Source organism: Heloderma suspectum, chromosome 2 (genome assembly GCF_057233095.1).
Source record: "Heloderma suspectum isolate Gila_16-S chromosome 2, 16-S_ref, whole genome shotgun sequence".
NCBI classification, from domain to species: Eukaryota; Metazoa; Chordata; class Lepidosauria; order Squamata; family Helodermatidae; genus Heloderma; species Heloderma suspectum.
Genome location: NC_139459.1, coordinates 54163229 through 54183152, shown reverse-complemented (window position 1 = coordinate 54183152; position 19924 = coordinate 54163229). Strand labels below are relative to the sequence as shown.

Below are 19924 nucleotides of genomic sequence, written 5' to 3'. Positions count from 1 at the left end.
AGTTTTCCTTATCAGGCTGTGGAAGGCAAAATAACATTTACCCCAATCTCTTCAAATTCACACCCCCACCCCCTTTGCGTCAAAGTTTCTAGGAACCATTTTTATCACAATTAATAGCGATAATGGATTTGTGTCAGAAAATTTAAAAGATATCAAAGTAACTGAAAGACAAGTAGGTTTGTCCTCCTTTGCTTTAGTCAATAGTCATGTATAAATTATGTCACGTGTCAGTGACGGGGTATGCAAGTTGCAAATTTGTGACAAATTTGTGGATGCATTTGTTGAAATAGTGATGCCACACTACTGTGGCACACTACAAATTCAATCCTTTAGTTCATTCAGTGGAGGCTGGTGGCTCTGATGTCAGTGGGGCTGTGAATCTGGTCTCGGTTTCAGTTAGAACTCTAAAGGAGCTATCCAAGGTGCTGAACCCTATCCCCAAATTAGGTTCAGCACCTTGGATAGTTCCTTTTAGAGTTCTGACTGAAACCTATAGCAGATTTGCCACCAGCCTTCACTGAGTACACTACTACTTGGTGTCAATCCATAATGTCTTGCTCCCCTCCTTTTCAAATTATCTTTTGAGAGCTAGTTTAGCATATTGGCTAAGAAGTGGAGCTGCAAATCAGGAAGCCCCTAATTTGACTCTTGTCTCTGCCATGAAATCACTAGGTTGACTTAGGCAAGACACTCTCTCAGCCTCTGTCTCCCCATCTGCAGTGTGGGGGAGGGAGCAGGGTAACAATACAGTTTGACCTTACAGGGTTGGCCACCAACTTCAATGGTCTTAAAGGGGGATTACACAAATTCAGGGATGATAAGGGTATCAATGTCTGCTAGCCATGAAGGCTATAATTTACGTCCATTCGTCCAACATTAGAGGCACCATGCCAATCTCTGGAGAACAACAGTGGGAGAAGGATACTGCCCCATGTCCTGCTTATAGGCTTTTCTGTAGCATCTGACTGACTACTTCAGGGAAGAGGATGCTGGACTTGATAGGCCTTTGGTCTGATCCAGATCTTCTTAGGTTCTTAAGTTGTTGGACAGATTACAACTAGATGATGCATGCAAAGCGCTTGGAACAAATCAAAGCACTACACAAATGTTAAGTATTATGTCTCCCATCTGGCTTACGTATGATAAATAGGCATCACAGGCAATTAAAATGTGGGCTTACTTTTGGGAAGAAGATCTGTTCTACAGTGACAATTTGAAACAACGAAGCATTTTGAAAGCTGATGTTAAGAGTCGTGGCAAAGAGATGGCCCTTTGAATCAAGAAGTCCCCAGTTCAGGTGTGGCTTTAGATACACCACACTCCCTTATCCTCAGTAATACTGCTAGGCAAATATACTTTGAACTCTGTAAGGGACTAGATACATGCTAAGAACTGTTATTGCTAAGGGAACAGAGATAAAATTGGTTTTAAAAATTGTGACATATCTCAAGGATGGTACACAAGTCACTATTCCAATATCCAAAGAAGACTATAAATTTGCCTGGCTGTCATTATATTCTCAGCCAGGCGCAATGCTCTCAGGGGGACTGAGGTAGAACTATGTGGCACTTATTCCAAAATGGTTCTTGAAGGAGGACTACAGAATGGGTGAATTGTATTGCATACATCCATACCCTCAAGAAGTGGGAGCATCTGTTAGGCAGACAAGTTTCAGGTAAATGTGTTTCAGAATACCTCCTGGAGCTCCCCCTTAGGCTGATATGATATGATATGATATGATATGATATGATATGATATGATACAACACACCTGTCTTAGGGAAGGTGTGCAGAAGATGTTTTTATTCTGATCCAATGGCAACATCAACCACTGCACAGCAGTGCATTCATAATATGTAACTAGGGCATCTGCTACTGTAAACGCATTTAAAGTGCATAAAATGAACATAATTTATGGAAGTAGTGTCTGAGTTTATGATGTTACTAGGAGTGTAAGTGTCAACTTTCAAGAGAACCAACATTTTACCTTGCATTCCTTGCTTTAATTTTCCTTTGATAGTGCTTATTGATGTGTCTGTGGCTCATAAAATAGCATTATCATTAGGAAGGAACATCACAAAACTATCTAGGTTTTATTTTCAAAATGTTATAAGACTTTCTGTAAACTTCCCTAGGATGATTGCATGTCAACTTCAGTATTTAAATAAACTGAAGTTTCCAGAGGTTTGGGAAGGTGTTAAGTAAATCATTTGGAAAGTGTGCCTCTAACTTTTTAAGTGGTTTAAATGAACATGGCTTAAGTTAAATTGAGAGTAACACTACCCTAATTAACAACTTAAATGTCGCTTTCAGTCCTTGTATTGAGCTGGCATTGTGTTTTGGATGAGGTTTCTAGATTACATGCTTGCTTATTTAAATTGTGTATTTATTTTCGAAGCAACCTCAATGGTCTGAATACTGTAATGAGCTGTTTCTAGAACTACTTGGTTTTGAAGCTGTCACTGGTGCTGAGTGCATAACACAGGATAACCAGGGAGAGCTGCAAAGAACATGATTAAGAGGTCTGCAGACATGCCCAACCCAATTTCATGTACAGAAGCTGATTGGACTGGCAGTTGAATCTTACTTCAACACTAGCAGTGGGACAACGTTCTCCACCACACCTAAGGGCAGCAAGCTAGCTTACAGGGCATACACAACTCTGTCCTTGAACACCTCAGCGCCATTCAGCATCTGCCACCTGAGGCAGCCATCTTGCCCTGGTCTCCTCTCGTTTAGACTACTGTAATGCGCTCTACGTGGGGTTATCCTTGAAGACGGTTCAGAAGCTGCAGCTGGTACAGAACATAGCGGCTCGCCTGATTAAAGGCAGCCGCCAGCGAGATCACATCACTCCAGTGCTGAAGGAGTTGCGCTGGTTACCAGTTGTTTTCCGGGCCAAATTCGAGATGTTGGTTTTGACCTTTAAAACCCTATATGGTTCCGGCTCAGCCTATCTTAAGGAGCGCCTGCAGCAACACCAGACAGGCTGCTTAACAAGATCAGCCTCGGATGGCCTTCTCTCTGTCCCATCAGCCAGGACAGCTAGACTGGTAGGGACGAAGGAGAGGGCCTTTTCTGTGGTGGCCCCCATTCTGTGGAACTCCCTCCCTAGGGAACTCCGCCATGCCCCCTCTTTAATGAGCTTCCATCGTGCATTAAAAACATGGTTGTTCAGGCAGGCATCTGGGGTAGGTTAGGGTATTTTAGAAAATGTTTTTACTGTAGAATTTTATTGTTTTAAACTGTTTTATTGTACGCTGTACATCGTCCAGAGTGGCTGGGTGACCAGCCAGATGGGCGATTAATAAATTTAATAATTAATAAATAAAAATAAAAATAATAGTTGGACCAGCCCTGCCTGGTTTTCTGATAGTTTCACAGGCCCAATTCAACTCAAGTGCTCATTTTGACCCATATCATTCTAAACAATATGGGCCCAAAATACCTCTTCATTTTCACAGTCCCTTCACAACCATTGCATAAACCCAGAGAACTGTTTTAATGACGCTATCTGTGCACTATGTTTCAAAAAGCATGAAGAGAAGCAGTTGTCCCACAACTGCAGAACTTCCTTCATCCAAAAGTGTGACCCCCCTCCTGACCACCTTCTAGAGACACTTTAAGAACTTTTCTTGTAGGCTGCTGGAGAATTCTTCCGCTCTTCCATTTCAGCTGCAGAAAAGGAGACAAAGCAGACATGATGCCAGTAATCTATGACTGGATTTCCCAATGTTTCTAGTTTTACTTCAAAGAATTTGGGTTGGTGCTTTGAATTTGATTGGACCAGGTCAGCAATGGTGGGTACGTACCAGTATATTTTCCACTGCAGATCTAATATCAGCTTTCAGGGATGGTTTAAATCAGGAAAATGGCACAGGCAGAAATGATTAAACAGTCCCCCTTTCCATAACATAGCTGATCCAATCAAATCCAAGGCCTTCTTTGTGGCTTATTTTAAGTAAAAGCAAATAAAAAACATCAGAAGATCCCATCAAGTGTCTTCCTAGGCACAAGCCCTTTGGCCCTAAGATTACCCTATTCTGTTGACCTCCAGGACAGTTCAGCTGTTGCTAAGATTTTGGAAAGAAGGACCGAAGTAGGGATGGGGAGAAAATTGTTCATTTCACATCTTAATGTGAACTTACATAACTTCACATTTTCAAATCGATGTGTGGACTGAAACTTAGTTATCCTTCTAAATTTGCATTTCTCCACATTTCGCAATGGAGTTCTTCAATTAAAAAAATGCATATATTAAGGGAAAGTGTGCACAAAAATGCATATGTTAGTGAAAATAATGTTAAAAATGCATTATATTAGGAAAATTGCTTGCAAAAAATGCATGTATTCGGAGAAATGCATACAAAATGTGTATTAATGTTCATACCAACTTTTCTTAGTTTAGGATGAAACCACACCTAAGATCGTAAGAATGAGAAATGAAGAGAAATTGAAATAGACAGATTCATCCATCCTTAGCATAAAGTAGGGGGGACACAGGAATAAAATAATATTAGGGGCAGAAAGTATGCCCCTCTCCGAAGCAGCAATGAGTCCATTTCAAATAGCATACAGTTGCCAGGCCTTGAAAAATCTTGGGAAACACAGGCATTCAAGCCATCTACTGTGCTATTTACAGGATAAAACTGGAAGGGAGCTTAAAGGTCATCTAGTCCAACCCCATGCTAATGCAGGAAATCTGCTGTTAGATCATCTAGAGCTGGTTCCAGGTTTTGTTTTAAGGGAAGGGGCCTTGACATAGTGCCTCTTAGAGAGCATCTGCACTGAGCAAGCCATCTTTTCAATGTAGGCTGATATCAGTGGGGCAGTGTGAATCCACTCCAATTTTCAGTCAGAACCAGTCAGAACTCTAAAGAAGTTCTGACTGAAATCTGGAGTGGATTCACAACCCCACTGACATGAGAGCCACCAGCCTCCACTTCCTCTTTTTATTCCTCCCCAATGCTATATCAGGAGCAATTGTGAAGGGAATAATAATAATGATGTCAGTTGCTCAGTGTGGCCTCCTGATTGACCTCTCAGTGCTGGAAGGCAAATCTAAAGGATTCTTTAAAGTGCCCACTCAACCTCACGTAGGTGCTGCCTTCATGGATGTGCCCCTTAAAGATTTTTTTTTTCTTTTTTTAATGCTGGGTATCTGAAGCAAGGGATACCAGGCAGCTTTGATTAGTAAGCATGCCAGTCACTCTTTTAATCCCCCAGGCCCCTGAAATAGCATTGCTCTGGGGCATTGGGGAGGGATCAGGGATGCTGAATCTCTTTCAGCCCAAGAGCGGGATTCCGTTTTGGAGAAGCTCTCAGGGACCACATTCCAGGGCTGCAGGCAAAAGGGGTGGTGCCAAAATGCCTGGCTTGGGAGAGGCATTTCAACCTTTTAGACTGGGGAAAAAACTGCACAAAGCCCAGAATGACTGGTGGTTGAGGGAGATGGGGTGTGGCCAGAGGAAAGGGTGGGGCCATCTGGGGAACCCTGGGAAAGCTGGGTTTGGCCCTCAGGATGGCCGGATTTGGCCTGAGGTTCTGCACTTCTAGATTCAGGGGATGGTTTGCTCATTCACTGCAGTTGCCTAAAGGACCCTTCACCACCAGGCAGCAAGGAACTTTTTTTTAGAGAGGGATCCACCTGGCCCAGTTCTCAGGCAGGTGTCCGTGGCAGTGTCAGCCCTGGTCAGGTGCATGAACCCCAGCTTTTGCCCTGCCCTGCTGAGCGCTGACAGTATCCCTGCTGGGCGTTTGTCCAGCCTATGCTCTGGACAACACACAGCCCCCTTGGCAGCATGTTGCCCCTGGTGAGGCCCCCACCATTCCCTTCTGCCCCCTGCCATGCCCCGGAAAAAACACAAACAAAATGGTGCTCTGTAGCAGCCCCCAGAGCTCCCGTGCCTGCACACCCCCTGCTTTGACAAAAGAGAGTCCACCACCTCCCGAGTCAGTCAGCTCCACTGTCGAACAGCTCATACCCTCACAAAGCTCTTCCTAAGGTTTAGTCAAAATCCCCTGAGGATCCTGAGAATAAAGCCCAGTCTGGACCACCTGCATGATGAATTCCTGAGGAAGAGAAGGAAATGAAGGAAAGGGTCAGCTTAACCACTGCGGACCAGCAACCGCACTGCTTGCTAGTCAGTTTCTGGGCCCAGTTCAAAGTGTTGGTGCTGAACTTTAAAGCCCTACACGACCGGGGACCCATCTGCCTTCTCTCATACATCCCTGCCTGACTGCCCAGATCCTCTTCAGAGCCTCCTCTCTGGGTGCCACTGCCCATAATGGTGCGATGGGTGGCTTCCAAGGAAAGAGCTTTCACTGTAGTTCCCCACCCCCCATCTATGGAATGCCCTTGCCAGGAGGATCTGCCTGGCGTCTTCACTGTACACTTTAGACAAGTTAAGACCCTTCTCTTTAATCAGGCATTTAACCTTTAATCTGTTGCTCTATTGGTTTTACTGCTGCCTTCTCAATTTTTTCAACATTTTAAAAATGTTTTTAATGTTTAATTATTATTTAGATATTGTAACGTATTATTTTTTTTTTTATTTTTGTAATGTTGTTGTTTCATTGTATTATTGTAAACCACCCTGAGGGCATTTGCTGGTTGGACAGTATACAAATCTAATAAATAATGATAGTTACTACTAGTAGTAGTTGTAGTAACAACAACAACCCATTTGCCTCTCTCCTGAGGCCTGAGAAAACATGCAGGTGTGGGAGATAATTAAATGGCCGTAAGCCATCCTTTTGTTGTGTTGTGTTTTTATTTAATTTGCTTGGTGTTTTTGTGAGATGAGAGGTGTTTGCAAAGATTACAAAATACAAACACGGTTGATATTTTACTCCCTAAGCAGTGCTGCAGGCTATAATTTATGGTTCCCTAGAGTCTAAGAAATGAACCCTTTTTATGAATTGGGTATCAGGAAAGATGGTAATAGCTTAAGGCACATACTTCATTAAATATTAGAAGTAGTCCAGGTAAGCAGCAGTGAGCACCAAGATAAATCATAGTTCTATGTAGTTGTTTACAATATGGTGAAAATAGATTTACATAAAATTATATGAGTGTTATGGCTTAGTTCTTTCCATTCCTACACTCCCTGTCATTTCATAGCTGTGATATATATAATTTTTGTCCCTGGAGGACCTTATCCTGTTGTGGTATTTTTACTATCCAAACTCCCCCAAGTAAAACTTTTACCTTAATCACTATGGGTTGGTGGGTTGGTTTAGACTTGCTTTTATTCTTCTTTGTGTCTTCCCTTTCCCATTTCTGCCTCCCATAGATCAGTTTGCAGCTGATTTTATACCAAAGATTCCTGTAAAAGCTATCTTATAGGGTGTAGCAAGATTCTATCAGTGGATAAACTCTTTGATCCATGAATCAACCAAGATCCACCAGTTCTCACGTACAGTGGATGAGTAGGTAAACCTGTGTCTGGAATATACCACTCTGTACACGTGGGGGATCAAATGACTGAATGTTATCCCATGAAGAAAAGATTACTTTACCTTGAAAGGTAGCATGTTTGGGAGAAGGGAAGAGTACAGCCCTTCATCCTGACATTTTAATCACCATGTGCAGGGATATATTAGCTTTTCCCAATCTGGTGCCCTCCAGATGTTTTGGACTTCAATTCCTACCAGCTCCAGCCAGCATGGCTAATAGTCAAGAATGCTGGGAGTTGTAGTCCAAAGCATCTGGAGGGCACCAGGTTGGGGAAGGCTGAATAATGTTTAAGAGGGTTCAGTTATTTGACCTCCTATCTGAAGTTGCAAGTGGTCCAGTCCAGATACAAGCTTATCACCTCATCTGCTGTTTGTGAGAACCTGACCTATGAATAAAGGGATGCTGTGTGAGGTAGCACTGAGCCAAAAGTTCTCTTTTGAACTTTTTCAATGAAAACCAGGAGTGGGGTAGGTAGGTTTGATCCTCCTTTGCAAATGTTCAGGAATGGAGAGGAAATCTAGTGATTTTCATGGGCCAGAACTTTCTTTTTCTTCCTTTCATGTAATTTTGTTGCCACCATAAGGAAAAGCAGTGCTCTTATTGGCAGCCTGGCAGCCACCATTTCCCTCTGCAGTGCCCCCCCCTTAGGACAACACTACATCATGACAAACTGTGCTTAGAGCAACACAACAAAGCCAAATAAGGCTTCTTCTTTTTTGTAAAATCACCCTGCCTCATTCACAGAATTTTACAAGTGGTCCATAGGGCAACGTCTTCCGTTACAAGGCTGCCCATGTTTTCCCACCATTTCTTCCATCTTTTGTCTGACCACAAAAAAAAAAAAAAAAGATAAGCAGGACAAAATAACTGCAGACTGTCTTTTGATTGGTAGTGCTAGAGGCTGTCCATCTGCAAGCATCCAGGGTGTCATTCCAGGACCTTGGTGGTGCCAGTGGAGAAATGGCAGCCAACATTGGTCTGAATCACATATTAGCAGCCCTAATTTGTAAGCCACCTGGGGTAGAAAGGTGGGACACAAATCAAATAAATAGAAATAGAGTATATAATTGAAGACAGGAGGAGGATTGAGGCTGATCTGTTCTTTAGAGAAGTTTGTAAAAAAAAGAAAGAAAATGTGGACGGTATCCAATGGTATCATCCCAGACACTCAAATAGCTCTAGCAGAGCTCTGCCAAATATTTCCATTGCACAAGCAGTTGCCTATTCTGCTTGCACAACCAGTTGAAGAAGCAGTTGTACAACCAGTTGAGCAAACGGAATGCACAACAGGTTGCACAACAGGTTGCTCAAGCGTTATGTGCAACCTGTTGCACAACGGGTTGCACAAGCATAATGCACAACCGCTTGAACAACCATGCTTGTGCAAAAACTTTAGTTAGATTCTGCTCTTGCGCATAGTTCAGAACCTACTTTCTACTAGCGCAACATCATTTGCACTAAAGAAATGACACAGTTGGATACTGCCCTGTGATGTCCTAGGCTGTACTAATTAGCAATATGTGAACCCACGCCCACCCGGGTTCTCCGAGTGCCCGTCCAGCTCCTGCCCCCACTTGCCAGTCCCTGGACTGCTCTTGAGTCCCTCCCGTGCTCAGCGTGCAGCCCACACTCACCCCAGCAGCCTTGTCAAGCTCCGTGGTCGCCATTTTTGAAAAATAAAATGGTGATTACAAAATGCATATATTTGCGCATGCATGAAAATGCACATTTTTGTGAATGTGCATATTTGCTTTTCACACACACAAATATGTGCAGTTGTAAAATGTGCATCTTCGCTTATGCAAACATGTACATTCGCAAAATGCGCATCTCCACGCCATACGCATATATGCACATTTTTGCTATCACCATTTTATTTCGCAAAAAATGGCCACTGCAGAGCTCGCCGAGGCCACTGGGGTGAATGCGGGCCATTTGCCGAGCATGGACAGGGGGAAGCAAGGGCAGGGCTCAGAGAGCAGGGCTCAGGCCTGCCAGCAGGGCTGGTTCTACTGGATTCCCGGACAGAATCAGGCACCCGCGCCATCCCTAGTACTAATACATGCTTCTGCCTTAACTGGCTGACAGCAAATGAGAATTGGCTGTGACACTTCTCAGAAGCACAACACTTGGCTAAGAAATACCATCGATGGAAATACAACAGCCCCAAGCCCTGCTGCAGTGAAAATCTCCATTCATTTCAACGGGCCTTGCATGAGAAATATGTAGCGGGGGGGACAGGTCTTTTTATGTAGTTTATTTCTATGCCACCTTTCAGCCCCAAAGGCCCTCAAGGTAGCTCACAAAGGTTAAAACAAATATGAAGTAAAACAATAAAATAAAATACAACTTACCCCAACAGCTTTAAAAAACCGCTCACAAACATTAATACAAATTTAAAAAACACAATAAAATACAACTTACAACAGGTTAGAAAGAACATTAAAATAGCAATATTAGAAACATATTTAAAGCTAAAAACTTACAGCCCAAACACATCTTTCCACCTGTGTAAAAGCAAAAACCAGTCCCCTGAAAATGCCCAAAGGGAGCAGGACAACCAATCTCCCCTCACCCAGCAACTCCTTTTTATTTACTTATAGTGCAATCATATACATGTCTATTCAGACATAAGTCCCATTGAGTTCAGTGGGGCTTACTCCTAGGTAAGGGGTATAAGATTGTCATTTTAGTATACTTAACCTTCCCAGGCAAAGGGGTGGGACAGATCAGGTGGGAAATCCCAGCCTTGATGGTCAGCAACACTCTTGCCCTTGCATTAACTGAACTGAGAAGAAATGTGCACCAGAAGGGTTTGGTGGAAGGGTTCAGCATGTTTTACATGAATCTACAGTATATGTGCTGTTTCTGTAGTGTCTTTGCCACCCTACCTAATATTTTGCAGCTAAGTACAAATTTATAAAAATATTAGACATATTTGGGGGAAACATGTGGCTACATAATAACTTTCCTTCTATTTTCTAGGCAGATTAAAATGAAAATTGTACATTTGACCATGTGCATAGGGCTTAAATGTTGTTTCCACAGGTAAAATCAGAACCCTTGTTCTGAGTTTTTGGGTTTTGGTTTTATTCTTCCAGATATACTTCTGATTTTCCGTTAAGGCAGGCTCCATTTGAAAGTATGTGTACACTTGTGAACATATGAAACTGACTTATATTGAGTCAGTCTATCTAGGCCCATATCGCCTATGCCGACGCACAGTGGTTTCGAGTAGAGTTCCTTCCATTTAACCTGATGATCCACTTAACCTGAGATGTTAAGGATCAAATCTGTCACCTCATGCATGAAAAACATGTGTTCTGAGCTGATCATGTACTGCTTTGCGAAGGCCCCTTCGAACAGATGGAATGAAACACTTTAGGTGTCAATACCTAAAGGGGTGGAATGATGCACCTTTATGTATTTTTTCACCCAACCTACTTTCTGTAATTCTATTGGTCATTATGTTTATTAAAGGAAGCAAACATGCATTGTTTCAAGTATTTCTTGGGAGCTTGCTTGTTGTTCTCAAGATCTTCTAATGTGGTTTTGTCACTCTTGCTTTAGAGCAAGAGGAACGTCGCAATTGAAGTAGGATATGCAATGCATTATAATCTTAGCTGATAGAGCATAGAAATCATTCTTGAAGGCTGCAATCCTAGGCATACTTGCCTGGGAGTACATTTCACTGAGCTTAAGGTGACTTACTTCTGAGTAGACATTCATATGGTTGCTCTGTATAAGGATTGGCTGGATAAGGTTATCTTTGCAGAAGCTACTGGTGGGGGGAAAAAAGTTTTAATGCTGCTGTATATATAAGAATGGGATCTTACAGCCTAACCACCAAATAAATATTTCTGAGGCAGATTTAACCTTGTGAATTGGTGGTTATTTGTGAACACCGTAACAGTTCAGTAACTGTGTTAATTATTGGTCTGCTAAATATGTGGCAAAGTCTCCTTGCTGATATAAAACAGTTGCTAATAAATGCCATGCTGTTGGCTGTGTACTTTGGACAACATTTGTACCAGTACTGGAACCTCTGCCCATATTACATTACGAAAAATAGTGTTGCTTGTCGTTATCCTTTTCCCTTTGCTTTAGTGGTGACAGGTTTTTAAGTTCTCCCCATTGTGACTGCCAGCCTATAATGGAAGTCTCCTAGCAGTTTGATATGGTTCTTTTTATAGTAGCTAATGCTCTCTCTCATAGTGGACTAATTGTCCCTGCCCACTACAATGTGCTGATTTGATTACTGAAGTCACAGCTACTTTCTAATCTCTTTATGTGGATGATTCACCTGATTGGCAATTTGGCAATCTCCCTCTTCACATACAGATTTGACAATAAAACAAAGGTAAGATCCCTATACATTGGTAATAACATCAGCTGAAAATATATGACCAGGGCCCACAATACATAACCAATTGATCATTAATAAATGGAAGAAAATAAGAAGCACTAAACAAATAACAAAGAGCTGTAAACGTCAGGTGATATTTGTAAATGTTGTCAAATAAGTACCTTCCAGTGGGCGGGAAATAATCTATAACATCATTGATGATGATGGTGATGATGGTAGCTTTTATTGGTCTTTAAAGATTAGGAACTATCAAATCACAGATGGCCCACATAACTCACCTATTTTCCTTCCTCACCCTAGCCTACCTAATAGAGGAAAAGGGGGAGCATTTTTAAGGCAGTAGGCCATCAAAAGGAGCAGCAAGATGTAGTATGACACAAGTACGAAGAAAAGACTGCATTTAAAAGTAGAAACAGGAAAGCTGATTAACAGAAAAGCAAAAGGGAAGTGCCTTCTGATTCTATTCAGCTAACACCATTCATTTCTGAAAAGTGTGTGGGTTCTATATCATACTAATTCACTTTCTATCCTTAGCAATTACTTTATTGCCTTTTAAACAAAACCGAAAACAACATGTTCTCATTACTTGATGAGCATAATTTTTAAGACAGAAGAAATGTCCTGTAGTCCCGCTGGATCTGACCAAGGGTGCCTTTTGACCAGTAGCATCATGTGTATCCATTAACGGCTGGCTGGATGCTTCCAGGAAACCCACAAGCAATGCATCTAGGCACAAACTCTCTCCACATTGTTTGTCTCCCCAGCAACAGGTATTCAAAGATTCCACTTCTGAGCATAGATGCTTCCTTTAAATGTCATGGCTGATAGCTGCTTTTAGATCTTTCAGCCATGAATCTATCTCATCCTTTAAAAAAGATATACGTGTAACTGTGCAGTCCTAACCCTAATCCTAGGGTGTGGTTCATAAATCTATTAAATAAAAGAATAAAATAAAAAATCCCCAGATATGCTGGCTGTGAAGATCTCCCTCTGAGAGGAGCTCTGCCAGCATGGGAGTCCATCTGCCTCAAGGCCCCCAGCCAATTAGAGCCACAGAAAGCTTCATGGGTATAATATAAGGTTACCATCAGCAGTTTTCCCACCAGTATCGGTTCCCAAATAGGGTGGAGAGGCCTTGGATCCACTGGATGCTCCAGTGAGGCCCTAGAATCACTCAAGAAATGAAATCCAGGAAAGGCCCCATTCATGTACAGATGTTCTTGAGGCATACACATATGTTTCTTGGGAACTTTCTCATAAGTTGCAGTCATCCTCACAACTGGGTGCATACAACTGCCATAGAACTCAATGGAGTTTAGGGATGTTGGAGGAATCTGTCCAGGGAGTGAAGTTTGGCAAGCTTTCATCAGCACAGGCCCCCAGACTTTAGCTTGCTTAACTGCAAGCTGGCCCAACTCAATGCAGATCCAGCTGGGCCAGTTCATGAATATTCAGGGGTGGTGGTGGTTCTAAAATGGCCATTTACACAAACTGCAGCCACAATTTGCATAATTTGTGCAACTTGTGGCCATAGTATGGTTAATTTGCACAAATTGCAAAGTAATATGTTTACTTTGCACAAACTGTGGGCACAATTTGCACAAAGTATACAAATCGCTACCACAATTTGCATAAATGGCCATTTTTTGGGGGGGTGGGCTAGAAGAGTTCCCAGATTTGGGGGGAAAGCCCACAGCTTGGCTCAAAAATGCAAGCCAAGCCGAGGGGAGATGGGTCTGGGAAAATCCTAAAAAGGGCAGGATTTCCCCACAATGGCCATCCCTAATGGAGCTTAGTTGACCATAGCTGCAAGTAGGTCTGCAATTATTGAAAGGTGTTTAGGAATGCACAAACTTATCTATGCTTGCCCCCAAAGGGGCTCAAACATTTGCATGCACTCTGTGAGAGGAGGGAGTACAGATGGGGAAGGAAGCTTAGGAGGTGGCTGACACTTCAGGTTCCCAGCAGAGCATCCATTTCCATCAGGGGGTGAACTGGTCCTAGCATCCCTGGCAGGAAAATGTTGCTATTCACAATCAATTTCAGCCAGGGAGAAGGCCCTCCAACCATTTGTATAAAGAGAACTGGAGCAAATCAGTATCAGGAGCTGTGTGCCTAAGATTAAATTCCGTAACCTTAGTTAACAAACCAAAGGCTTCATTTTTAAGGGGAAAAAAGTGGAGCTCAACAGTTTCAGTGCAGAGATATAAACTCTCCCTTAATTTTTAGACATCAGTTGAATAGCCACATGTACGCATCTGGATAAATATGTAAGTGCCAGCTTTAAACCTGATATCCACCCCAGTTCATAAAGTAATCATCTTAGTTCATCTCAATGTCGTTATATTATGAAAATGAATGTATATGTATATATGAGAGAAAGATAGAAAGAATATTCAAAAAATATATTTAAGCTAAATGCTTCGGTTCCCAGCCCTATCAGCAGCTGTGCTGTTAAATGGAGACACACACACACACACACCAGATAAGAAAACGATACTGCGATGATATCTTTAATAGCAATGTAAGTAACTTTTATGAAGCCATGATATTCAGAGTGCTTCTCATTTAAATTCAAAACGGGCTAATCATTTTGATATTCAATGGATTTATAAGGTAATAAAGCTTTATTATCACTCACATCCAAAGATATTAAAAAACACCCCAGTAGCAACTGTTTTATCCTTTAAAATAGCCGAATGAGCTTGTTCCATGCATTACTGAATTTCGCAGTGCTGGAGTGCATGTGTTTCACACAGAATGCCCGAGATTCGATTCCTGGCCTGTCCAGGTAAAGAGTAGCAGGTAATAGTACACTCTGCTTTGAATCCTAGAAAGCTGCTAGGGTCAGAATAGACAATGCTGGACTAGATGAGCCTACTGTCCTATGCAGAGTACTATCTCAAAACACTAGACTGACCATTTTTCTCTCCAGATTTATCCTAAAAATCTGAGTCATCATTATTTTACAATTAATACTGATGTGAAAAGTCAGCTGCAGTGTAGAGACAGTTGTCATGTCAGGCCATCAAAGATGCATTATTTGCTCCGATCTGAAGTTCATAGCGGATATTCAAAGTTCGGTTCTAAAGCAAACCTAGAAAAAATATTGCAGAATTAAAAATAAGTACAAAGTAGCTTGAGCAAATGATTTGCTTGTTTGTTTTACCAAGGAATGAATCATGCAGAAATAAAGGCAACAATATTTTAGCTGCTAATAAAAATCCTAATTTACTAATGAGGGTTATATGGATAAAGAAACATAAACTGCAATCTACATCTCATTAAAGCCATGGTGAATGCCAAGAAGATGTAGCACAGTAGTTGTTGTAGGTGATGTTCTTTTTTCTTTTCTTTTCTTTCTTTCTTTTTTTTTTTTGCTGTATATTATGTTGGGATTTTTTAGAATTACATTTTGTACATTGCCCTGGTAAACAATTAGAAATAAATAAATACATAAATACATAAATAAGAAACAAGTCATCTTTCTTTCTGGTTTTCTGATAGAACTGGCAATGCCCAAAATAGTTTCCTACTGTACTTGATTTCCATGGACACACCATACCAAAGCTACCTGTTTTAGTGTTCTAGAAAACTCTTCACACAAGAGAATTATAGCATACCAGCAGCCCAGTACTATACTTTAGTTAAAGGAGTATCGTGACTTTTTGGGGTAGCCCCCTTAGAATATCTTCCTGGCAAAGGTGGCACATCATGTAGCTCCCCTGAGACTCTTCTGCAGCTTTTTATCTTGCTGACAATCTTGATGACTCTCCTGTTCTCCCACTTGCTTAGTGGCACCTGTTGTTTCTTTGGGTGCCTGAACTTTTGATCTTTTGCTTTTAGCAAATAATGAAATTTAACCCAAAGCATATCCAAACCAAACTATATACAAAATTATAAGACAGATCTGTTCCTTCACAGACTCTTACTGCAATCTAAAGCTAGTGCAAGAGTTGTACCTGGTTTTGTAGGATAGATGGATTCAAAAAGACCATATGATGTTATGTGAGGAGGCCACATAGGATCCTGACCTCTCCATATCCCATTCTGTCCCCTCCCTTATCCTCGTATGTGTGGCATAATTCACAAACTGAAGCACATTGATAAATAAACCAAGGCAGATCTCAAGTTAGAGTTAAAGCTGAGAGGCCAAGGACTCAGTTCACCAATCCCTTTGGCCACGTAAGTACCACTGAAAAGTTACGTGGGAGCATTGTTTGCAGAGTGGTACCTTTAATCCCTGTTAGCAGTATACAAGACTATCAGAATTTGGAGTTTCTGTTGCCAACTATGAGCACATGATGAGCATTTGCTTGAAGAACATTTGCAGCCAACAGTGGGAAAACACTGTCTGTTTGTGGTTTTGCTTTGCAATCTCTCAGCTGTCAAATCCCTGCAATAAAATGGGAATAATAATTCATCTTGTCAGAATGAATTATATAAATACTGTAAAACATTTTACACAGTCGAAAGCATGGCAGAAATGCTGTTCATGGAGTTTCTCATCAAGGATTAGAAAAATCATTTTGTTTTAGGTTTGTTTTTTTGTAAATTCAACCCAAACTGTTTATTTAAGGTTTCTGGAAAGTGTGAGCTATTAAGTGACTAACAATGCAATCCCATGTTTGCTCAGAAATATGCCTACTGAATTCAGTGGGACTTATTCCCAGGTAAGTGTATATGGGATTGCAACCTAAAGCTTACCTGCAAGTAAGCCTCATTGAACTCAATGGGGCATACTTCTGAGTAGGCATGCATAGGATTGTACTGTAAGTGTAACGTGGGAAAACTAACTCGATTGCTAAAAAAAAAGTATCCATTCAATATATTAAAAGTTCTATTTTAACCCTGCCATGTTGTGTTTGCTTTTCATCTATAGATTGATCTTCTTGTTCCTACAAAAGTGACTGGCATTATTACCCAAGGAGCTAAAGATTTTGGTCATGTACAGTTTGTGGGTTCCTATAAACTTGCCTACAGCAATGATGGAGAGCACTGGACCATATATCAGGATGAAAAGCAAAAAAAGGATAAGGTAATGAGGCAATTGATATTTGGAATGCATTTTTTACAGGAAGCTACAGCCCTGGTAATCTCAGAGCTGGTACCCTGCAGGTTAATGTATGCTGTCTGGTTCATGGGATGTTCATGCCAAAGGTTCCATGGCTAAAAAGTCAAGGTGAAAAGAAAGAAACCATGCCATAATACGTCGACATTTTACTGATACTTTAGTATTAGGTGCATAAATGTAAAGTGTCAAATTTAAATCTGTTAAATGTAGGATATAATTTTTATATGCATATAATCAAATCTATTTAAAGGGAAAACTTTTGATGTTTAAAATTCACTTTTGTATGTGGTAAAATGGTAGTTAAAATAAATCAGAGCAATTTATATAAAGCCAAACAATAAGAACATATGCATGTTAAAATAGTATTTATTTATTTGTTTTTATTTATTTATTAAATTTCTTAATCGCCCATCTGGCTGGTCACCCAGCCACTCTGGATGATGTACAATAATACAAACAGTTTTACTTACACATTAAACTTACACATTAAAACATCATTTTATAAACATTTTGATAAACATTTTTAAAAATTTGATAATTTTTAAAACTAGACATTAGAGGATTGGGGTGGCAACCCTTCTACCCCAAAACTTCATATTAGTGGCAAGTGTAATACACACTTCTATTAAATGATGCTGGAGCAAAATGGAATCCCAGTCAAGTAAGTGAGGTTAGCAAATGCAAGTACAGAAGATACTTCCATACAGAAGCTGATTGCAGATTGGCCCAAATTGTCCTAATTTTGTGGCATGCATATTCAGTCATCATTCTGAATCTACTGGCAGGGAACTGATACCTTAAGGGCAAGGGATGATGGCCTAGAGACTGACTAATGCTGTCTCTGAATTTGAGTTTTATAAAATATAATGGCTATGAATAGGACTGGGAAAGCTCTGTGGCAGCCAGAATTGTCCCCTTTTTAATGTGCTTTAATTGATGTTTTGACCCTGACAAAGAAGAAACAGTTGTACCACAGAATGAGTCCAGAGCAACACTGTGCTTAGCATAGTGCACACGGAGTGGTCCCTTTTTTGGCAACATCTAAAAACTAAAATTAGCACATTCACAGTGCAATCCTGTACACCTCTGCTCAGATGTATGCACTATTACGTCCCAGGTAAATGAGTATAAGACTGCAGATTAATAAGGCACCAACCTTTTAAAAAATATGGTCTTATTACATATTTCAGATCATTGCTGAAACACCTTCATCCAGCCCTCCCAAACCCAGTGCCCTCTAGATGTTTTGGACTTCAGCTCCCACCAGCCCCAGCCAACATGGCCAATGGTCAGGAATGCTGGAAATTATAGTCCAAAGCATCTGGAAGGCACCAGGTTTGGGAAGGGTGCCTTAATCCATGAGTCATATAAATGCAGTTCTGAACTCATGAACATTTTCAATAACCATCCGTTTCAAAGGGTTGATTCTGTTACTTCTTTGTATCTTTAAAAGAAAAATAAAAGATGTACTTTCCAAGAAATGTAGGCGTACCTCCACATTTTGCCTTCTTTTCATGTACCATGGTATGGCAGAACAGCCCCGACACCTTGGGCCGATCTACATTGGGCCCGCCATCGCAATGAATTCAGTGTCCCATCGAGTTAAACGCTCTCGCATTAAAATGTGATTATTCACACTCACCCATTTTCCCCGCCACAGTGCTTCATCGAATGCGCAAGCTTGGTTCACATTCGAGCGCTGTGCTGTTTTCCTGCGCGCGCTTGTCTGATCTCGGATGCTAAGCGGGGTCGGCCCCGGTCAATAGTTGGATGAAGCTTCACAACTTCAAATCTTCGAAGATCATGCCTGAATTAGGAAAAAAAAAACATTGCGGAGAAGCCCCGATTCTGCAAGGATAATGTCTTAATTTAAAAAAAAAATCCAGAGTGGGGGATAGGAAGGGGTAAAACTTAGTCTCATTTGAAGGGATAGAACAACCCCCTGCTCAGTGCAGGAAGCCTGATTCCCAGGCGGTCGTCCATCCAACTACTGACTGGGGCTAACCCCACTTAGCTTCCGAGATCAGACAAGCGTGCGCTCATCCAGCCCTTTGCTTGTTGCTGAGGAAACGGGGGCTGCTGAGGAAGCTATGTGATCAGTAGCCGGAAGAAGACATGGGGCCGTCGAGAGCTGTGATTGGACAGGAGGGAAATACAAACACCGCCGTATATGGACAGGCGGGGGAGGGGACTACGACCGGATATGGTAGCAAAGGCGGAAAATCAGAGCACTTTAAAGGGAAATACCGGGATATTAGGGTATTGAAAGCGGGAGCATGGAGGTGGGAAATTCCGGTTCCAGTTCGAGGCAGGTACTGCATAGTGTGAAAGGTGAGCAGTGAAACCTCATTGGAAGCGAAAAAAGGCAGTAAGTATAGATCCAGCCCTTGTCTTTTAGTTCCAATCCCCTATATTATAAGGCACAAGCAAGGTCATATTCTTATTTTTTTACAATCAATACAATATTCTGCCTTTCTTTAGTTTCTGCATCATTTAGTTTCTGCATAGTCTGTCTATACTTTAAATGTGTTTGTAAAATGTCATGACCCACAATTCCATTATAATTCTTCTGGGATATTTAAAGAGCACTATCAAGCAGTAAACAAGAACTTTCCAGCAAAATCTTCTCACAGCACCTGAACTTGCAATCCTATATCCATTTACTTGGGAGTGAGCCTCATTAAATGCAATGAGACTTACTTCTGAGTAGATGTATATAGGATTACGCTGGAAAATTATCATGACTGAAGAATGGAAATAATCAACCCCATGGAAAATGTCAGAATATCAGAATGGCTGTGTCAATTCTAGGGTATCCTGGAGATGGAGAAACTGACTGCTTACATTCCTCTCAAGAGGAAAAGATTTATCACAGATTTGTGTTTGAGTAATTAGTTTTGCTTTTGTAACTATATCAAAATGAATCAATAGCAGATAATGTAACAGCTTGGTTATAAAACATTTTATTTTTATATAACCAATACAAAATAATTGTGGGTGGGGAAACTGGGAAACATTTGTGAACC

General features: G+C 41.2%; 1 protein-coding gene across 2 annotated transcripts in view; it reads left to right on the top strand.

The window, feature by feature from the left end:
• EDIL3 (EGF like and discoidin domains 3) overlaps window positions 1–19924 on the top strand; it is a 424305-nt gene that overhangs the window by 390364 nt on the left and 14017 nt on the right. For both annotated transcript variants that reach the window (XM_084832084.1, XM_084832085.1), the window contains one exon: window positions 16707–16862. In XM_084832084.1, coding sequence (XP_084688210.1) covers window positions 16707–16862 — 156 coding nt within the window. The remainder of the gene's footprint in view (window positions 1–16706; window positions 16863–19924) is intronic.